Source organism: Ammospiza caudacuta, chromosome 19 (assembly GCF_027887145.1).
Source record: "Ammospiza caudacuta isolate bAmmCau1 chromosome 19, bAmmCau1.pri, whole genome shotgun sequence".
NCBI lineage: Eukaryota > Metazoa > Chordata > Aves > Passeriformes > Passerellidae > Ammospiza > Ammospiza caudacuta.
This window is the reverse complement of record NC_080611.1, coordinates 9,583,936-9,601,291: the sequence shown is the minus strand read 5'-3', so window position 1 is coordinate 9,601,291 and position 17,356 is coordinate 9,583,936. Positions and strand designations below refer to the sequence as shown.

Genomic DNA, 17,356 nt, shown 5'->3' with positions numbered 1-17,356 from the left:
ATACGCGTGACCTTTATTCCCAGAGACGTGACCCAGCTCATCGGCGTGCACGTGACCCATTCATTAGCGTCAACCTGCGCCCTCATTAGCATACAGCCGGCCTTGCCGTGGGAACGCCGCGGGAGCGATGGGGACAGCCATCGGACAGCGGCGGCGACAGCCGAGGGAGGGCAGTGCCCGCGGCCCCCGGAGCGTCCCGCTGTGGGGCGCTGTCCCCAGGACAGCTGCCATCGCTCTCCGCACCCCTCACAGTACTCAGGGCCCGTAACGCCTTGGGAGTGCAGGGGCCCGCAGCCCTCAGCCGCTCGGGGCAGGCGAGGCCCGGCCGGGCAGCGCCTCAAGAGAGCACCGCGCGCTCCCTGTCGCGACAGCGCCGGGACCGTCCCGACCCCGGCCGGCCCCGCCCCGGGTCACGCGGGGGCGCGCGCGCCGCGCCAATTCTCGCGAGAGCAGGGCCTGGCCAAGATGGCGGCGCTGTGCGAGAGCTTCACGCTGCGCGGGCCGGGCCCCGGCGGCGGCGGCTCCGGACTCGACCCCGGGCTGTGCCTGGAGCCGGGCCCGGGCAGCGACCTCGTGCTGCTCACCGAGCGCGGCCGGGCCGCCACGCTCTTCAAGGTACCGCACGCGCGTGCTCGGGGGGCAGCCCCGGCATGGGGGGTGTCCCGGGCAGGGCCGGGGCCGCGCCGTTTCCCGTGTTCCCTCTCTCCCGGCTCTCCGGGCCAGGCCCCGCTGTCCCCGCCGCCATCCCCGTTGTTTATTCCCACTGCTGGGCTGGCTCCAGCCCGGGAGCGGTGCCGGCCCGGCCCGGCCATGCTCTGTCCCCTGCGCTCCCTTTGCTCGGGAACGCGGGGCGGCTCGGGCGCTCGTTCGCGTATTTCTCCTTTTGCTGATATTCTCTGTCCGTTCCCCGTCCCAAAAACCCCTTCCCGAAGCCACAGACGCGTGTCCCTGCAGTGCCAGGTCCTGCGCTGTCAGCTCAGTGGCAGCTGCCGTCCTGCGGGCACCAGCAGAACTTTAGTTCGCAGCACCTGAAAATGAAAATGTGTTCTGGTCTCTGTTATTCAGTAGACCATAATAAGAAACTTTAGGGCGAGTATTTGAGTTTCTGTGTTTAGTTGGCTATCACATACACAAGGTTGGGGATTGCAGTGACAGGACAAGCAGGAATGGGTTTAAACTGACAGAGAGTAGGTTTAGTTCAGATATTGGGCAGAAATCGTTCCCTGTGAGGGTGGGCAGGCACAGGGTGCCCAGAGCAGCTGGGGCTGCCCCTGGATCCCTGGCAGTGTCCAAAGCCCGGTTGGACAGGGCTTGGAGCAGCCTGGGACAGTGGAAGTGTCCCTGCCATGGCAGGGGGTGAGACTTGGTGATCTAAAGTCCCTTCCAACCCAAACGATTCCATGGTCTAAGTGGGTTGATGATACAATCTCCTTTGGGTTGTTTATTCCCACTGCCAAGACCATCTGTGAGAACACAGCTTGTTGTAAATACACTCAGTGCTGTAAATACACCCAGTGTATTCCTGAGGGAGGAGAGGGGCTCAGTGCCCTGGCTGTGAATCACACAGAGCAGGAGGTCAGACTGCAAAATCCACTGCTCTTGGTCTCAATAACTCACCCTGAAATAGAAGAGGAAAAGCACAAGTCTGTGTGTGATTGTACGAGTCAGTAAAAACAAATGCCACTAGTGATAAAATGAATATTTGCCTTTTGAAGAAGCCATGCCTTGTACCTGTGCTTCATGGCATAAACCCTTCAGACCGTGACAGGTCAAACTTATTTCTTACATGAAAGGAAATCTCATTAATGGAGAGTTCTTTCTTGTTATTCTGAAATTGTTAGTGTTAGAGGTGGAAACAAGAGGAATTTCTGAGTAAAGCAGCTTCCATATGTGGCTGTCTCTCATTTCCTTTCGGTCATGGAGAAGTCTCCAAAGTGTTTCACATGTTCCATTTGACTGGCATTGTCCTTGTTCTCACTCCAGATTTCGGATCAGAAGCCCCTGGGCTGTTGGTCAGTCAAGCAAGGGCAGATCCTCACCTGTCCTGTCGTGTGCAACTTTGAAACCCACGAGTACATTGCAGTTCATGATAGCAAGGTGAGAGCCTCATCCTTCTCTAGAGGGAAAAGGGGTTGGGGGATCTTCCTGAAGGATGCAGGTAGGAACAAATCAGCAGTGGAACATTTCTGGTTGAGTGTGGGGAGCCCTCAGCACACCGGTAATATGTGAGGGTACCAGTTGTGGGTTTTTTCTGGGTCTGGACTGAAGGCACTTGAGACAATAATTCATGTTCAGACTCAGGTGTTTGTTATTTCTTATCAGTAAAACAGTCTCACCACTGTGACTTCGGCAGCTTTTCATTAGAAGGCACAAAATGGCCAACAATCTCTTGTTCCAAGGCCTTTTAAGACTAAGCTATCCAATTAAGAGCTGACACCTGGATTATTTTCCCTTTTAACCCAGTAACTGATCCCAGAGAGCCCCCAGTGCAGACTTTTCCACCCAATTACAAAATGCCACCCAGACCCAGGAAGAAGAAACCCAGGATGACAGCCTGTACCCTCCATCTTGCTTCCATCCACAACTTACCAAAAATCCCAAACCATCAATTTCTCACCAAGTGATTCACCTACACTGCTCTCTATGATCTGTTTCACACTTTTGTGGATGCTTTCTCCATGGATGAGGGTCAGAGTCAGTGCTCCCCTGGGGGTCAGGGCACCCCAGAGCAGACACAGAAATATTTCCTGTGGTGCCCTGGGTTTGCACAGTGCCACGAGCAGGTTCTGGCTGAGCACCATGGTCTGGTGGCCTTGGACACAGGAGATGCTCAGTGCCTGCTGCTGCACTCCCTGAGGATGAGTTACTTCTCCTCTTGCAGCCTGGGTGACATTTACAGCTTTGTGGAACTGGAATGGTTCCAATAACTCACACCCCCATCCTTGTTTTCCTGCTCTTGTTTCACAGTTCAAAGTTTCTCTGCTGTTTATGGAGCATTTACTTGGATCATGCTGAGCCTTTGGCTTTTCATTGTTGAGAACTATTACTCCTGGCCTTGCATTGCTTGTGAAAATCTGTATCTCACCTGTCTCCATCACTCTGATCTACTTTAATTCAGAGTTCTGCTGTGTCTTTTTCTTTATTTCCAGCTCAGGAATTCTGAGCTTGGTTTCTATTCCTGCTGTTTCTGCTCCCCCCTGGGGCAGTTCCCCCTCAGGTTGCTCTGAATGCTCCCTGTTGTTTCCTCCTGTTGCAGTTGTTGGTATTTTGAGTGCTGAGAAGTCTGTGTGTTACTGCTTTATCTAAAAATGATGCTTCTCCTAAAGGTTTTAAGAATATGGAAGAATGAAGACCTTAACTTGGACAAAGCCTTTAAAGCAACAGTAAGTGTCTTCAGGTGTTCTCTTTTTTTGTTTTGGATCCTGGTGGAGGGAAAAACTGCCCCAATTTTCATAGTATTGGCCATGTTACATTTTAGCTTAACTTGTGCTTCATGATGTTGTGGAGTATTGCAAGGAATCCACTTGCACTGACTTTAGCATCAGAATATTTCTCCTAAAGTGATTTTTATACCAAGGCCAGCATTTCTGAGGACTTTCTGAAGATGATGAATTGTGTTCAGTTACAGATCTCCATGTTCTGCTGGTTGATGTGTTAAACATCACTTCATGTGTTGCTGTAGAGCAGTTGTGTCACCTCCTGACCCTGTCCTGTATTTTGTGATGTGATTCAGGAATGTGATGCTGGTCAGGACATTTTCCTGGCTTTTTTTGGGGGTAGTGAGTTACATTATTTGTGGCATTTCAGCAAATCAACAGCGTTCAGATCTACATTATTAAGAATCTTAAAGCTTCCTAATTTTTCTGTTAAAAGTGTGAATAATGCACTAATCACTTAAGTTTTCAGGGATGTGTAGCAGAGAACAGAGATGTGTTTTTGCTCTTGCAGCTCTCAGCAGACGTGTACAGGATCCACTCCCTGCCCCAGGGGGGGGCCCTGGTGCTGTTCAGGGGAGGGGGGGTCCGGAGCCTGGATGTGCTCCTGGAGGCTCCTCAGCAGGAGATCGAGAACCTCATCTCAGCTGAGACCATCAGGTCAGTGGGGCCTCTCTGGGAGGGTCTTGCTGAATTCTTGGACTGTGAAAATTGGGGAAAATCAAAGACTGAGATCATGGAGTTGGGTGTTTTCTTCCAACACTTGGGTTTTAAAATCTTAGAGTTATTTATAGAGATTTCCTAAAAATTATCAGTGTATAGTGCTATGACTTTCTGTATAAACCTGGAATTTGGAGGATGTTCATCCAGCTTTCTGGTTTTAGGTGGAGTGGAGCTTTTATGGAAGGCCAAGAACCTGTCTTAATTTTCACTACTCAGAAAGTGAGTTAAATATTTTTTATTTTAAAAACTCTCCTAGCAGGAGACCTGAGCGCTTTTATCAAAATCCATCACTGGTTTCATTTGATTTTTCAAGCTTTTAGTAGAAACATTATCCTGATTTAAATGGAAGTTGTGTTGCATTCAGGGCTAGAGCTGGGCTCTCAGAACTGCACAGAACAATTAATAAAATGAAGTACAGTGGACATTGTGTGACTCTTCATTGCTCATTGTGAAGATCTATTGAATAGTTTGTATGTTTTTTAAAAAAGGAATTATACCTGAATCTGTCTTTATGCAAATGTTTCTTCCTGTAAATCCGTTTGTTGCATCAAATAAGAATTTTCTTTACTTGTTAGTCTGCAGATTACTCCAAATAATTCTGTATGTCCTATAGAAAAGACAATTTCCTAATTTTGCACAACATCCAAAGTTAAGCAGTACTGATATCTGAATTTCTGTTACATCTTCTTTGTGTAAATTAAGGAAAAACTTTCTTTTTTTTTTTATTTTAGGATAAGGATTTTTTTGTCTATGTACAGAAGCCTAAGCTGAACAGTCTACACAAATACAAGCTTGAACAACAGAAATTAGCCAGGCCACTGTGTTTCACAGCACACATTACAAACCAAACTGTCACACTTCTGTGCTTGTGTAAGTTGTATTTGTTAATGGGTTGTGACAATGAAGCAAAAAATTGTATGAAAGGACATAATATGTTCATATTTATGAAATGCTGTTTAATATTTTTAGGTTTTAAGCTTTCTAAAATAGCTACAAGTAGTAATGAAAGATTCCTGATACTTTAATGGTTACAAAGGCCAACTGTTCCTACCTGTGATCACTTGTACCCTGCAGATCTCACTGCACCTTCATTGCTGTACTTTTATTTTGCTGCTTTGGATTATAAAAAGTCCTTTAAATATCCTGCATTAATTCTTCTTTCAACAGTCATTGGATATTGGGGTTTTTTTAATGTTCTTTTGACAAATGATATCAAACAGGCTTTTTCCACAAAAAAACTTCGTAAAAGAGTGATTATTATTTTTCTTTTGACAGATACCAATCATTCTGTGTATCAGGTTCTGATACCTCTACAGCAAGATACTGAAGAAGAAGAGGAAAAAGAAGAAGAAATTTTGTCCAAGTCACTACTACTAAAACTTTCAGTATCTGGAGCTGCTCTGAAAGGAACATCTTTAGTTGTCCTGGACAAAGACCACATTGCAGTGCTGGGCAATGTCCCCGATCCTGGGAGAAAGCCCAAAGGTAACTTGAAAAATCATCTTAAGCTATTGTAAGGTCTAAAATTTCCTTGGGCAAAGCACTGGGTGTGAAAACTGCTGTCTATCTTGTCCCAGCCTCTGCTTTAAAGCTCTTCACTGGAAACCCAGCATTTCTCTGAATTGGGATTTAACCTGAGTGATGTAATTCCTAATGCTAAATCTGCCTGAGCTCTTTTGAAACAGTTATTTCTGTTTCCTCCAGAGTTTGTGACTAAAGCAGCAAAGGCAAATGTGGTGCTTGTGTTGCTTTTTGGTCTCATCCATCTGTTACTTCCCTCAGAGTTCCTGACCATATGGAATACAAAATTCCAGACGTTGCAAACCTGCAAGGATCTGCCCCGGGGGACCACTGGCCAGGTGAGGCTGAGCCCTGGCTTTGGCTCCTGGGCCTTTGTGCTTTTGGCAGCAGGGCAGGGAGTGTTGGGCTGCAGAGCTCTGCTGCTGCTGGGGGAGCAGGAATTGCAACTTCTGCAGCAAAATTATTGCTGACCAGTTAATGAGCACTTCCTGTCAGAATATTCATTGGGAGAGTGGTGCCTGTAGGAGTTTCTGTGACCATTTAGTGCTTTATCACTTCTCATGATCATGATTATTTGGTGTGAATGAAATCACTGAGCACAAACCCCAGCAGTGTCTGTTCTGTTCAGGCAATTTGCAGTTGAAGTCCTAAATGATTCTGTGAACACCTGAGCAGCACTTCAAGCTATTCCAGAGTCAGATTGGTGAAATGACACCTAAGGAATAAATGCACTAGTGAACCAGAGCAGCTGACTGCTGTTGTCTTAAAATTGCACAAGAGGAAACTTAAAAAGTGAAACTTTCAGAGGGCTTAATGCCTTGGAGCAGCATTATTGCCCCCTATATTTTAGGACATCCCTGGAAAAATACTCAACATTTGTAATTTCTGTATTTAAAATCAGCAGTTAATGAAGGTTTGCTAGCAAATGTTAAACTTACCACAAATAATTTAAAATATTCTGATCACTGACTTCCAGTTGAAGTTTACAGTAAGGAGTTACACATGAGTGCAGGAACTCACATTTCTGCTTATCTCATTTATGATACATTTTAATATTTTGTAGTTGTGGTGTTACGAGGAAAAATTTTTTCTAATTCATGGGAAAGTGCTGACTGTAATTATGTACAAGTGTGAAACATCATCCTTGGCAGCTGCTGTGGGAAAGCTCAAGGACAGTCAAAGCCTTGGTAAGATTATTTTTTTTTTTAACAATTACAGTGAAAAGATCTTTCAAAAGGAAATTATATAAAAATTATTTTAACGCAGTCCTATAAAATTAATTCATTGGATCTAAACAGCTTGAAGCAACTTCACACTGTGTTCCTGGCTGCTAAATTTACTGGTGCTGGGAACACCAAAGCACACAAATGTCTGAGTTTATTGTGGCTTCACTTAGCCTGGGTTGTCATTCAGATCCTGGAATCACTGAGAACACTGGAATGCTGGTGATGAACACTGAGAACAAAGTGAAATGCTGTCTCCTAAAAAGAATTTTCAAAGAGTTTGTGGTTGGATAGGGCAATGTCAAACCTTAGTTTGTAAACTTCAGTTTAAAATTGTACTGTCACAGTGGTTTTAAACCCTGCAGTGGTAAAACACTGCAAGTAATGCTCAGGATAAATTGTGTAATAACTTTCTTCTCTTGTTCCCAGAGGCAAAATGGAGGAACAGTATAAAAAAAACCTCATAAAATTACCCACTGCTGAAATAAAATGGCAACTTTCTTGCCATAAAATCCTTTGCATTATAGTTTAGAAAGTATCTATTAGCATAAGAAGTTGATGCAATATTCATACTTCAGTAAATGTGCTGTAAGTGTTACCTTCATGCAGTTTCATTTGTGTGTTCCCAGATGTGTCCTCGTTTGTGAACTGGAATACCTTGGAAGAGGAAGAGCTGGTGGCTTCCCTTGAGTCCCAGGAGTCTGTAGCTCTGAAAGCAGAGTCCAGAATGAATGTGAGTTAGCATTGGGGTCATTTGGGGTTGTTGTTTGTCTTGTCTCTTCCCCATGCTGCTGCTCTTAAGTGTTGCAGCAGAAAGAAATTTCAGTTTATCTGTTACTGATTGTTTCTAGCACTGTTTCTGGAATTAAAATTAGTAATTATAGTCTGGACAGCAAGTTGACACACGAAGTGTCCTTTTATTTTGCTTGAAATCCTTAAACATTTTGGAGCTGAATAATAACTCTGTGTTTTTCTTCACCACAGTTAAGATCAAACAGGAGCACTGGACGATCAGGGTCCTTATCAGTTGAGCAGCTCTTAATAAGACTCAAAGTAAGTACCTCAAATATCCTCAAGTAGTGTTTAGAAACTCTCAGAATATTCTAAGTGTCTCTTTAGCTGTTATCTCTTTCCACATATCAGGGTGACCAAGCTGCCTTGAGCAGGTGAGATGAAGGATATTGTTATTATCATTTTGTGCATTTGGGAATGATGAAATTAAGTTTTGTCATAGGAGTGTATTTTGATAACTGTACATGGCTTATAACAGCTGAGTTCTGGAAACTTGCACAAATTTGTTCATTTTTAATGACAGTCTCTTACAGTAAATAAGGGAGGATATTTCATCTGACCTTTGCTTGTTTAGGTTCTTATTTATGGCCTTAATTTTGTTGAAGGCATTTTAGCCATAGGAAGATGGAGGAATTGTCAGGACTTCCACTGTAAATTCAGCAAAAAGCTCTTTAGTTCCTTTCTAGAACTTGCTGCAAGTGCTCTGATAGCTCACACAGGAAGGGAAACTTACCTACAGCTCACCTGGTATTGTCACTGATGTAACAGGTGATTAATGAGCTTGCCTGAGTTCAGAGTGAGGAACCTCCTCATTTAGCTCCTTCATGCTTGAGAGAATCTATCCTATCAAAACACAGAGTGGTGAGGGATTTCTATAAATTTTTGTAAATTGAATTCCAAAATAGATCTACTTCTACTTAATGCCACCTAATTAATGCCAGGGTAGTTGTCAAACATGTGCCATGCACTTCTGAGTTGCACAGTATTTGTCTTTTCCAGGATACTTCTAATTATGTGGTGGAAATTGAATTGAAAAAACTAATAGCAAGAGCACCGACCCTAGATCTGCAAGCTGCCATTGGCTGTGTGGTCACTGCCCTTACAGACAGATGTAAAAAAAATCCAAAGTTCTACCCTCAAAGTTTACTGCAGGAGATTGTTGAAACCCGGGACTTGTCCTACAGGTAATGACTCTGCATTTTTTAAAGTGTAAGGAATATTTTTTAAAACAAAAAGAAGTAGAAATAAAATTTTTATAAGCTGCTCTTGAATTATCAGAATTTAGTACCAAAGATGTTTATTTTCTTGTTGGTGTTTTACATAAAATTCCATCTGGGGAGGAAGATTACTACTACTACCTAAAGTGTAGTTCTCAGTGTGGACTGTGCAACCTATTAAATTCATATTCTTACAGTTTATGTCCAGATTTAATGGCTGTTGCTTTGGAGCAAAAAGACCTGCAGCTCTTACAGATCTGCCTAGAACGGTTTCCAGATATTCCTGAAGAAATAACTTATGCTTGCCTGAAAGCATTTTTAAGGTAACTCCAAATCATTCTTTCCTTTTTTTCTTCACCAAATTTTAGTCTGGTTTTGTTTTCATAATAAGCTTCATAGAATTCATTATATGTCTTGATGACATTGCTGATTTTAAAGCTAATAATTAAAAGTGTTAAGTGTCTGAAATTTTCTTCTACAGCATGAGTGAAGACCATCTTAAAAGTGTAGATGTAAACCTGGATTCTGCCATCTGTTACGTTGATGTTGAATGCAATGACATGGAAGTTAAAACTGAAATTCTAGAAAATGGTTTCAGTGAAGAGATGGACCAGGACATGTGTGATACCAAAATCCCAAAGGAAAGGCAGAGTGATGGTGAATCCTGCCCTGTTGGGCTTCAGAAGGCAGCGCTGCTGTATCCTCTGTGGGGAAGTGTGACGGGGTTCACAGGGGTCTGAGCATGAGGGAAGAGATGAGGATCTGACTCCATATTTCAGGAGGCTGATTTATTGTTTTATGTTATATATTGTATTAAAACTATACTAAAAGAATAGAAGAAAGAATTTCATCAGAAGACTGGCTAAGAATAGAATAAGAAGGAATGATAACAAAGGTTTGTGTCTCAGACAGAGAGTCTGAGCCAGCTGTGATTGGCCATTAATTAGAAACAACCACATGAGACCAATCCCAGATGCACCTGTTGCATTCCACAGCAGCAGATAATCACTGTTTACATTTTGTTCCTGAGGCCTCTCAGCTTCTCAAGAGGAAAAATCCTAAGGAAGGGATTTTTCCTAAAAGATGTCTGTGACAGGGAAGGGCAGCCAGAGCACTGCACGTGCTGTGGGTGTTTGTGTTTGCTATTGCCAAAGGCACAACCTCTGCTACTGCTCAAAGTTTGAGTTCTCCTAAGAGCTGTTCCTACTCAGTAGAAAAACTGTTTAAATATAAATAGAAATATTTAGCTTTTAGAATGTATCTACACCAATTTAAACTAAATTTTATTACTCTTTTGCAATAATTTTTCTCTACTTAAGAGCAAAGGTATCAGTGCTTTGGATATTTGCCTATTAAAGCACATCAGGCAGTTACACTCTTGTGGTGGACAGAACTGTTCAAGTTAAATCCATTGTAATGGTTCAGTTGCTGTAGATATTTCATTATAGAAATAAGATTCAAATAGAGCTTCCCTCAAAAACCTGGAGAAATATTTTCTTTAGAATTCACTCTGCTTTGAAGAAACTGGTATTTTTCCTGCAGTGTTATTCCCTTAATAGCACCACACAGAAATGCTGTTCTCCATTCACCTTACACTGAAACATTTCTTTTGCCTCACCTGAAAAACCTTCCAGCTCAACAAGCTATTGTAAGTATTTTAGCATTAAAAAGTATAAAACCACTTATTTTGTGGTGAAGGAAAGGGAAAAGATTTTTCTCTATTGTATATGAGAAATTCACCATTTTTTCAGGAGTCTGAATAACAAACTAATGCATGAAAATGAAATTAGGATGCCTAATAAGATTTAATATTAAGGAATATCACATTTTTCCATATACTTATGTAATTTTCTTGATATTTGTAGTCCTTGCTTATTTTAGAAGATGTAAGTAAGAAACTCTCTTTATGACCTGGAAAAAGTTCATATTCTGTTAGCAAGGAATAATACCTTCCCTTGATTTAGATGTTTTTTTAAGAAAGGAAAAAGACACAGTAATTTAGTCAGTCCTATTAGAAACAAGATTAGAAAATATGAGGGAAAAAACTCTGTATAATCCCAAATGTAATACAAATCTAGATCACCTCAGTTTAGGAAAAAACCCCACCAAACTCCCCTGTTTCTCAGAATATGAAATATAACTTCAAGAACTGTGTGTACCTGAGCATATGTGTGATTTTCCAGTGATTTTAGAAAAACCCCACACATCAAAACAAAGCTGATCTCATCTCTGACACATTTCCTGGAACAGTGATTACCCCTGAATGTAATTTACACTCAATATTGCTGGGAATTTTCAAACATCCAGGTATGGGTGGTGTAAGAGAACCATAAAACTTGTTTTTAATGTGTAGTATACAGGCATCTATGTTGCATTCAAAAGCAAAAAAATTAAATTTTAAAAATCCTTATGACTATTACCATGTGCAGAACAAAACCCCTTGGTCTATTAAATGTTTGTCCCTTACAAATATTCTGACTTTTCTGCTTTCAGCTATTTCTCAGGTATTTATATTACCTGTATGTGAAATGCAGTGAAAAAGTGAACACCACTCTTCCTGGAATACGCTCTCCCACAATAAACCAGGTGAGCAGCTCATTCTATCCCACAATAAACCAGGTGAGCAGCTCATTCTATCCCACAAAAAATCAGGTGAGCTCATTGTAAGAGTGGTGCTTCCTTCTCTTTCTGAGGTGTGTAACTGTGAGAAGTTGGGAATATCTAAAATCAACTGACACCTGCATTCATTCTACCAAGAGCTGTCCATCAATGCAACCTCTGTGAAGTCAGATGTAACACTTCAACCATCAAAATGCAAATATTCCTTAAAATATGCCTGAACATGTGAGCCCGTGCATTTTGCAGTAGAAGTGAATGTCTCAGAGTTCAGCTTTTAAAGGCAAATGTGTTATTTCCAGACTGGGAAGTGTAAGTGGACTTTTTTTGTTTCTCTTCAGATCATGGATTGGATGTGCCTGTTGCTTGATGCTCAGTTCACTGTCATGGTGATGCTTCCAGAAGCAAAGGACTTGCTTTCAAACCTGCATAAGTTTGTGAGAGCCCAAGTAAGTTGCATCTTCTGGGATAATTTTTTGATTTTCTGTTGGATTCAGAATATGGATGTTGAGAACAGGGGGAGACAGACAGCAACAAATTATATAGTGAATCAAATAATGTCTGTCCTCCTCTGTGTGCTCCTTCCTGAGCTTGAATTGCACTTGCCTCTGTGTCATTTGGATTTCAAAAGCTGCTTCATTTGGTTTAAATATCTTAAGCTGTGCAGAACCAGAGATAATTCCACAGTATGATGATGTACAAAAAGAAAGGGAGATTATATTTTACTATAAATGTCTCTGTTTTCTTCCTTTCAGGTACGGTTCTACTCAGAACTCAACAAGATTGAGGGAAGTTTGCGGGAATTACAAAGACTGAACCACCTGAGAGAATCTCAGACCTATTCTATTGAAGTGCTGGAAATCGTTTGAATTTGAAGCTCATTAACACATTTATTTTGTATTGATTCCTTTTATGACAAGGATGTATTAGCACTCCATATTGGGGCTGTCAAAAGTTGTTTTCTACGTAGGAGGAGCCTGGATACTCTGTAGCTACATGGGAGTTGTAAGTTTGAACCTTGTGTATTAAAATCTCTCTTTTTGACTGGATGAGAAGCTGGATGTTTGCTTATATTTTCATGTAGAATTTTGTGGTCATGAGAACTTCCTAGAATACCACACAATTCTTGGCTGAACACAAGATGGTTGTGGCAGAAGTGCTGAGGGCATAACTTGCTCCCTTGGGCTGTGGAACTTGGAAAGAGCTGCACACACAGTTAAAAAGCTTGAGTCACTTTGGAAGGTGACATGTTTGGTTGTATTTGTACACTGTCAGTACCAAATGTATGTACAAGTGTGAAAAAAACCTCTGCAGTAGCAGCTGAAGATGTATAGAGGGGACTTCTTGGCACTGGTAGTAAGTTGCTTTCAATATTTTGGACAAGAAAACTTGTCTTGAATTTAAAATAAGAACATTCTTACCTATATCAGTTTGTTTTCTGTAAGTAATTTTTCAACTACTGAACACCTCAACTTAATTAATGTCACCTGTGCTGCTTGAATTCTAGCATTTCAAAGTATATCTTAGATGGATTTTGACTCTCTTTGAAATACAAAGAACTAAAGTTTTATGTAGACAACATTTGTTGAAGATTTTACAGCTATCTGTTGACTTACTCTTCTGATGAGGCATTCACTTAAAGCTGACCTGTTACAAGATACTTATGGGACTATTCATCTGGAATAGGGAAAAATGGGAGAGAAACATAATGCAGAATTTCCTGGAGTTGAGTATGAGGTGGATTGTTGGGGACAAGATAATCAGTACATTTTCAGAACAGCAAATATGATGTTATTTTTACTAATTATCTGGTGGAATATTAGTAGAATTCAGCATATCAGTATATTGATATACTTTGGTTTTCATCATCTAAATAAAATGACAATTGGAACTATATTGAATTACCTCAGCAAAAGTCATGTAAGCCCTTCCTTCCTTGCTACACCTACCTTCCTTTCTGCTGCTGAGCTCTGGTGTGACATTACTGTTAGAAAAATGCCTGTGGAACTGATTTGAGAGCTGAACACCTGAAGACAATTCCTAACACAAGTTATGAAATAGTTTGGAATGAAGGACTGGACAAAAGCATCTCAATAATTTAAGCAAGAGCGTGTGCTCACTTGTTCTGAATGCCATCCAGCTGTAGGTTCAGCTCTTTCCCTTATCCTTGGAGAAAGGAGCCCACCCAGACAACAGCTTGGAACAACTGGGCTGTTCATCTTCTCCAGAGTGCCTTGTCAAAGGAAGCTTTTTCTCCATCTGTCCTAAGGATGGAAGCAGGGTAACATTTCCACCCAAAAATTCCTTTTCCTGCTGTATTCAATTCACTTATAAACATGCTCATTTAACTACCTGCAGACTCCAAACTGGAGCTCCAAATTCCAATCAGTGTATTCTGCTCTACTGAGTGGAATGAGCAGGTTTTGGGGTTGGGGTTGATTTCTCCACTGAGCTGTGTTGGAAAGGACTAATTTACATCCTGTCCCTGAAGGTAACACCTCTCTGTGCACCCATTTCTCCACCTACAAAATGAAAATTCAGTGAGCACTTCCACAAAACCAACTGATAAGGGATGGGATTAAGAGACAGATACTCTGGTTCACAGTTCAGAAGCACATGATTCTCAGCACCTTTGATCTACCACAAATACACAAAATCCAGTGTTTTAGAGGTGTTAATGCTCTCAGAATGCAGCAGGTACCTTTGCTAGATTCTCAGTGTATAGATGGCAGAATGCACAGGTGTTTTTGCCATGGTACCAGAAGGAGATAATGGAAATGTGTGTCTGTATATTCATGTATTTAGAGTTACCACAACCCTCTGCCACCTTGTGAGAGGTAGCAAAAATCAACCCCACATAAGCAAACTAAAGGTAACTTGGAAAGGTTCAGAATACAAATTGAGTAGAAAGAAAAGTGTAAATGGGGTTGGGCAGTGTTGGCTGATGCTGTGTGTGTCATCCTGTGTTCAGGGCTTTGGGCCTGTGCGGCTGCACCACTGAATATAATAAAAGACCTGCAGATAAAAAGCTGGATATAGAGTGCAAATTGGGCTAAACGCTGCAGCCATTGTTGTGTGCTTGGTGCTGTGGCAGGTTTGTGGGTTTAATGAGGTGCTCGGCCTGAGCAACAAGTTAATGAACAAAAGGACTTCAAAAACTGCTATTGAAGAATGCAAATTAAATGATATATTGGACATGTCGCTGCCATGTTTGTGGCATGACCAGTGTTGGGTTTTACCTTGCTCAGATGTATAAACAAGGGACTAAAAGAAATGAACATGTAAACTGATTTTCTAATGATAAGGCTTCTGGCTTCTCTGAAATCCTGAGGCTGTCTTGATCTAGCAATGAAAAGGAAGGCTGGTTGTAGGAAATACGAGATATCTGTGTGCCTTGGGCTGACGTTCAGGTTGTACCGCTTTTACTTATGAAACTGATACCCTGAATCCAAGTGATGGCATTGCAAACTCAACTGTGCAACTGGTTTTTGTTGATTTTTAGTTCTTTGTAGGCTCTGGCAAATGAGACAACCAGAGGGAATACAAAGCAGATGAAGCCCATCTCTTTTCCTAGTGCTCCAGATAACTGGAAACAGAGATTAGAGAAAGCGGATGGGCAAAACGGTGATGGTGGGTCCGTGTGTGATCTCAGTGTTTGCTTTACACGGCGCTGCCTGTGTAAGGGTGAGCTGTAAGTGGGGTTTAAGGGGCGAGGAGTCAAAGCACGGCCAGAGCTGAGTGCCAGTGGCCAGAGGAGCTGCTGGTGCCGATGGCGGAGGGAAGCGACTCCCGAGGGACACCCGGGGCTCTGATTTGGACGGGGAATGAAGACCCTCGTGGGGAGCCCCTGCCCAGGGCCTGGCACACACCTCGCTCAAAGCTGTTCCCGATGGGCCCGGGGAGTGACCCCGGCCACGGGCCAGCGACCCCGCTGTGGGGAGAGGGTGAGGCCGGGGCAGCGCCGGCTGAGGGAGCGGCGGTGCCGGGACCGTGAGCTGCGACGGGGGCGCGCTGGTGCCGGCGGAGGGGAAAGGGGCAAGCGGAGCAAAAAGGGGCGAGGAGTGGTGCCGGTGCCTGCGGTCGGTGCCGGGGTCGGTGCCTGGGGTCGATGTCGGTACCGGTGTCGGATCCGGGGTCGGTGGTCGGTGCCGGGTCCGGGTTCGGTCCGGGTTTGGGGTCGGTGTCGGGCTCGGTGCGGGCTCCGCGTTCGGTCCGGCTTTGGCGTCGGTGTCGGTGCCGAGCCCGGGGCTCGCGGGGCCGCCCCGTCGCGGCTGCTCCCTCACGGCCGGGGCGGGCGCGCCCCCTGGCGGCGGCGGCGGGCGCGGCGGTCACGTGAGGCGCTCGGGGCCTGGTGCCGCTTCCCCCAGTCAGCGCGGAGCGGCCGAGGCGCAGGCGGGGAACAAGATGGCGGCCGGCGGCGATCCGGAGCGGGGCGCCGGCGATTCGCGTTGAGCCGCGGCCCGCTCGGCCCGGCCCCCCCCCCCCGCCCCGGCCCCGCGCCCTCCGCGGGGCGCGGAGCTTGCCCGTAGCCGCCTGTCCGGACTCCGAGCGCCCTCCCGAGCCGCCCTTCCCCTCCCTTCCCCCTCGGCCAGCGCCCAGCGATGCGGGGCCGGCGCGGCAGGCCGCCCAAGCAGCAGCAGCCGGCGGCGGCCGCCGCTCCGGCGAGCGCCCCGGCCCCGGCAGGCCCCATCGGCGGGCTGCGCTCCCGGCAGCGCGGCAGCAGCCGCGGCAGGTGGGCGGCCGCGGCCCAGGCGGAGACGGCGGGGCCCAAGCAGAAGGGAGCCGGCGCTGCCCAGGCCTCGTCGCCCGCCGCCGCCGCCTCGCCCAGGGGGGGCGGCAAGAGGAAGGCGGGCGGCGGCGGCAGCAGCACCCCCGGTGGGGGAGGCAGCGGCGGTAAGGGCAGGGGCAGGGCCGGGGCGGCAGGAGCAGGGGGAGGAGGAGGCGCAGGAGGCAGCTGCAACAGCCAAGGCAGGGCTGCCTCGTCCAGGAGGAGCATCAGCAAAGTGGTGTACGACGATCATGAGAGCGAAGAGGAGGAGGAGGAGAGCATGGTGTCCGAGGAGGAGGAGGAGGGAGACCCCGAGGATAACCAGGACTCCGAGGAGGAAGAAGAGGAGGAGATAATGGAGGAAGAGGACGACGACGACTCTGACTACCCCGAAGAGATGGAGGATGAAGACGATGCCAGTTATTGCACTGAGAGCAGCTTCAGGAGCCACAGCACCTACAGCAGCACCCCAGGTAGAGAGTCCGTGGGCGAACTCAAACAAGTCGAGGGCACCCCACATGCTCCCTCTAGGTTGGCAAATACGCTCCGCACTCCCATGCGAGGATGTGAGGGATGCCCGCAAGCACTCCCAGGGAGAGGGGATGCAAATAACCACTGGCAGCCCCGGGGACGCGGGGAGCATCGGAGGATGCTCGGATGCACGGAGAGGAGCGGGGAGGGCGGGCGGCACTTGCTGGAACAAGGGGATGCTCTGCAAATGTTCATGGGGAACCTGGCGACCGCAGAAACGCGCGATCCACCAGGACGTGTTGCAAACAATGTCAGAAGTGTTGTGGGGCATTCACTTCAAATTTAAAAACAAGGAAAACCAGAGGCATGCCTTGCAAAGAGGTCTTTTCAATTAAATACAGGAAAGGCTGGCTTGTGCTTGCAAATACAACTTGATGTTGAAAGGAAAGGAAGCGCATGTGAGTTGAAGTGGCTTAAAAAACCAAAAAACTATAAACACCGAGAATTTTCAGGCTCTTGAGGTCAGAGCTATAACTGGATCCAGCATCTACTGGCTTTAAGACAAAAGTAGCTTTCCAAGGAGGGAAATGA

At 45.1% G+C, this 17,356-nt stretch overlaps 2 protein-coding genes across 3 annotated transcripts in view; both read left to right on the top strand.

Moving 5' to 3' along the window:
• The first annotated feature begins 384 nt into the window (after positions 1-384).
• NOL11 (nucleolar protein 11) lies at positions 385-14,471 on the top strand. Its single transcript, XM_058817286.1, has 18 exons — positions 385-615; positions 1,984-2,097; positions 3,327-3,383; positions 3,949-4,094; positions 4,319-4,376; positions 4,889-5,027; positions 5,433-5,642; positions 5,940-6,016; positions 6,742-6,865; positions 7,531-7,634; positions 7,886-7,954; positions 8,693-8,877; positions 9,108-9,233; positions 9,392-9,607; positions 10,480-10,558; positions 11,404-11,496; positions 11,868-11,975; positions 12,282-14,471. Exons 1-18 carry the CDS (start codon positions 466-468, stop codon positions 12,393-12,395), a joined length of 2,169 nt encoding a protein of 722 aa, XP_058673269.1. The 5' UTR covers positions 385-465; the 3' UTR covers positions 12,396-14,471.
• Positions 14,472-16,127: 1,656 nt separating this feature from the next.
• Positions 16,128-17,356, top strand: part of BPTF (bromodomain PHD finger transcription factor) — a 54,450-nt gene continuing 53,221 nt past the window's right edge. Inside the window, exon 1 of one of the 2 annotated variants that reach the window (XM_058817281.1) lies at positions 16,128-16,767. In XM_058817281.1, the coding sequence (XP_058673264.1) occupies positions 16,128-16,767 (640 nt within the window). The remainder of the gene's footprint in view (positions 16,768-17,356) is intronic. The other variant, XM_058817282.1, reaches the window with a different exon arrangement.

What these genes read in the sequence shown, in the direction of transcription:
- NOL11 (XM_058817286.1), top strand. Translation starts at nt 466, where the DNA reads ATGGCGGCGCTGTGCGAGAGCTTCACGCTGCGCGGGCCGGGCCCCGGC. An exon ending in ACAAAGCCTTTAAAGCAACA is followed by an intron (nt 3,384 to 3,948) that starts GTAAGTGTCTTC and finishes TTGCTCTTGCAG; the next exon opens with CTCTCAGCAGACGTGTACAG. An exon ending in TGTCACACTTCTGTGCTTGT is followed by an intron (nt 5,028 to 5,432) that starts GTAAGTTGTATT and finishes TTCTTTTGACAG; the next exon opens with ATACCAATCATTCTGTGTAT.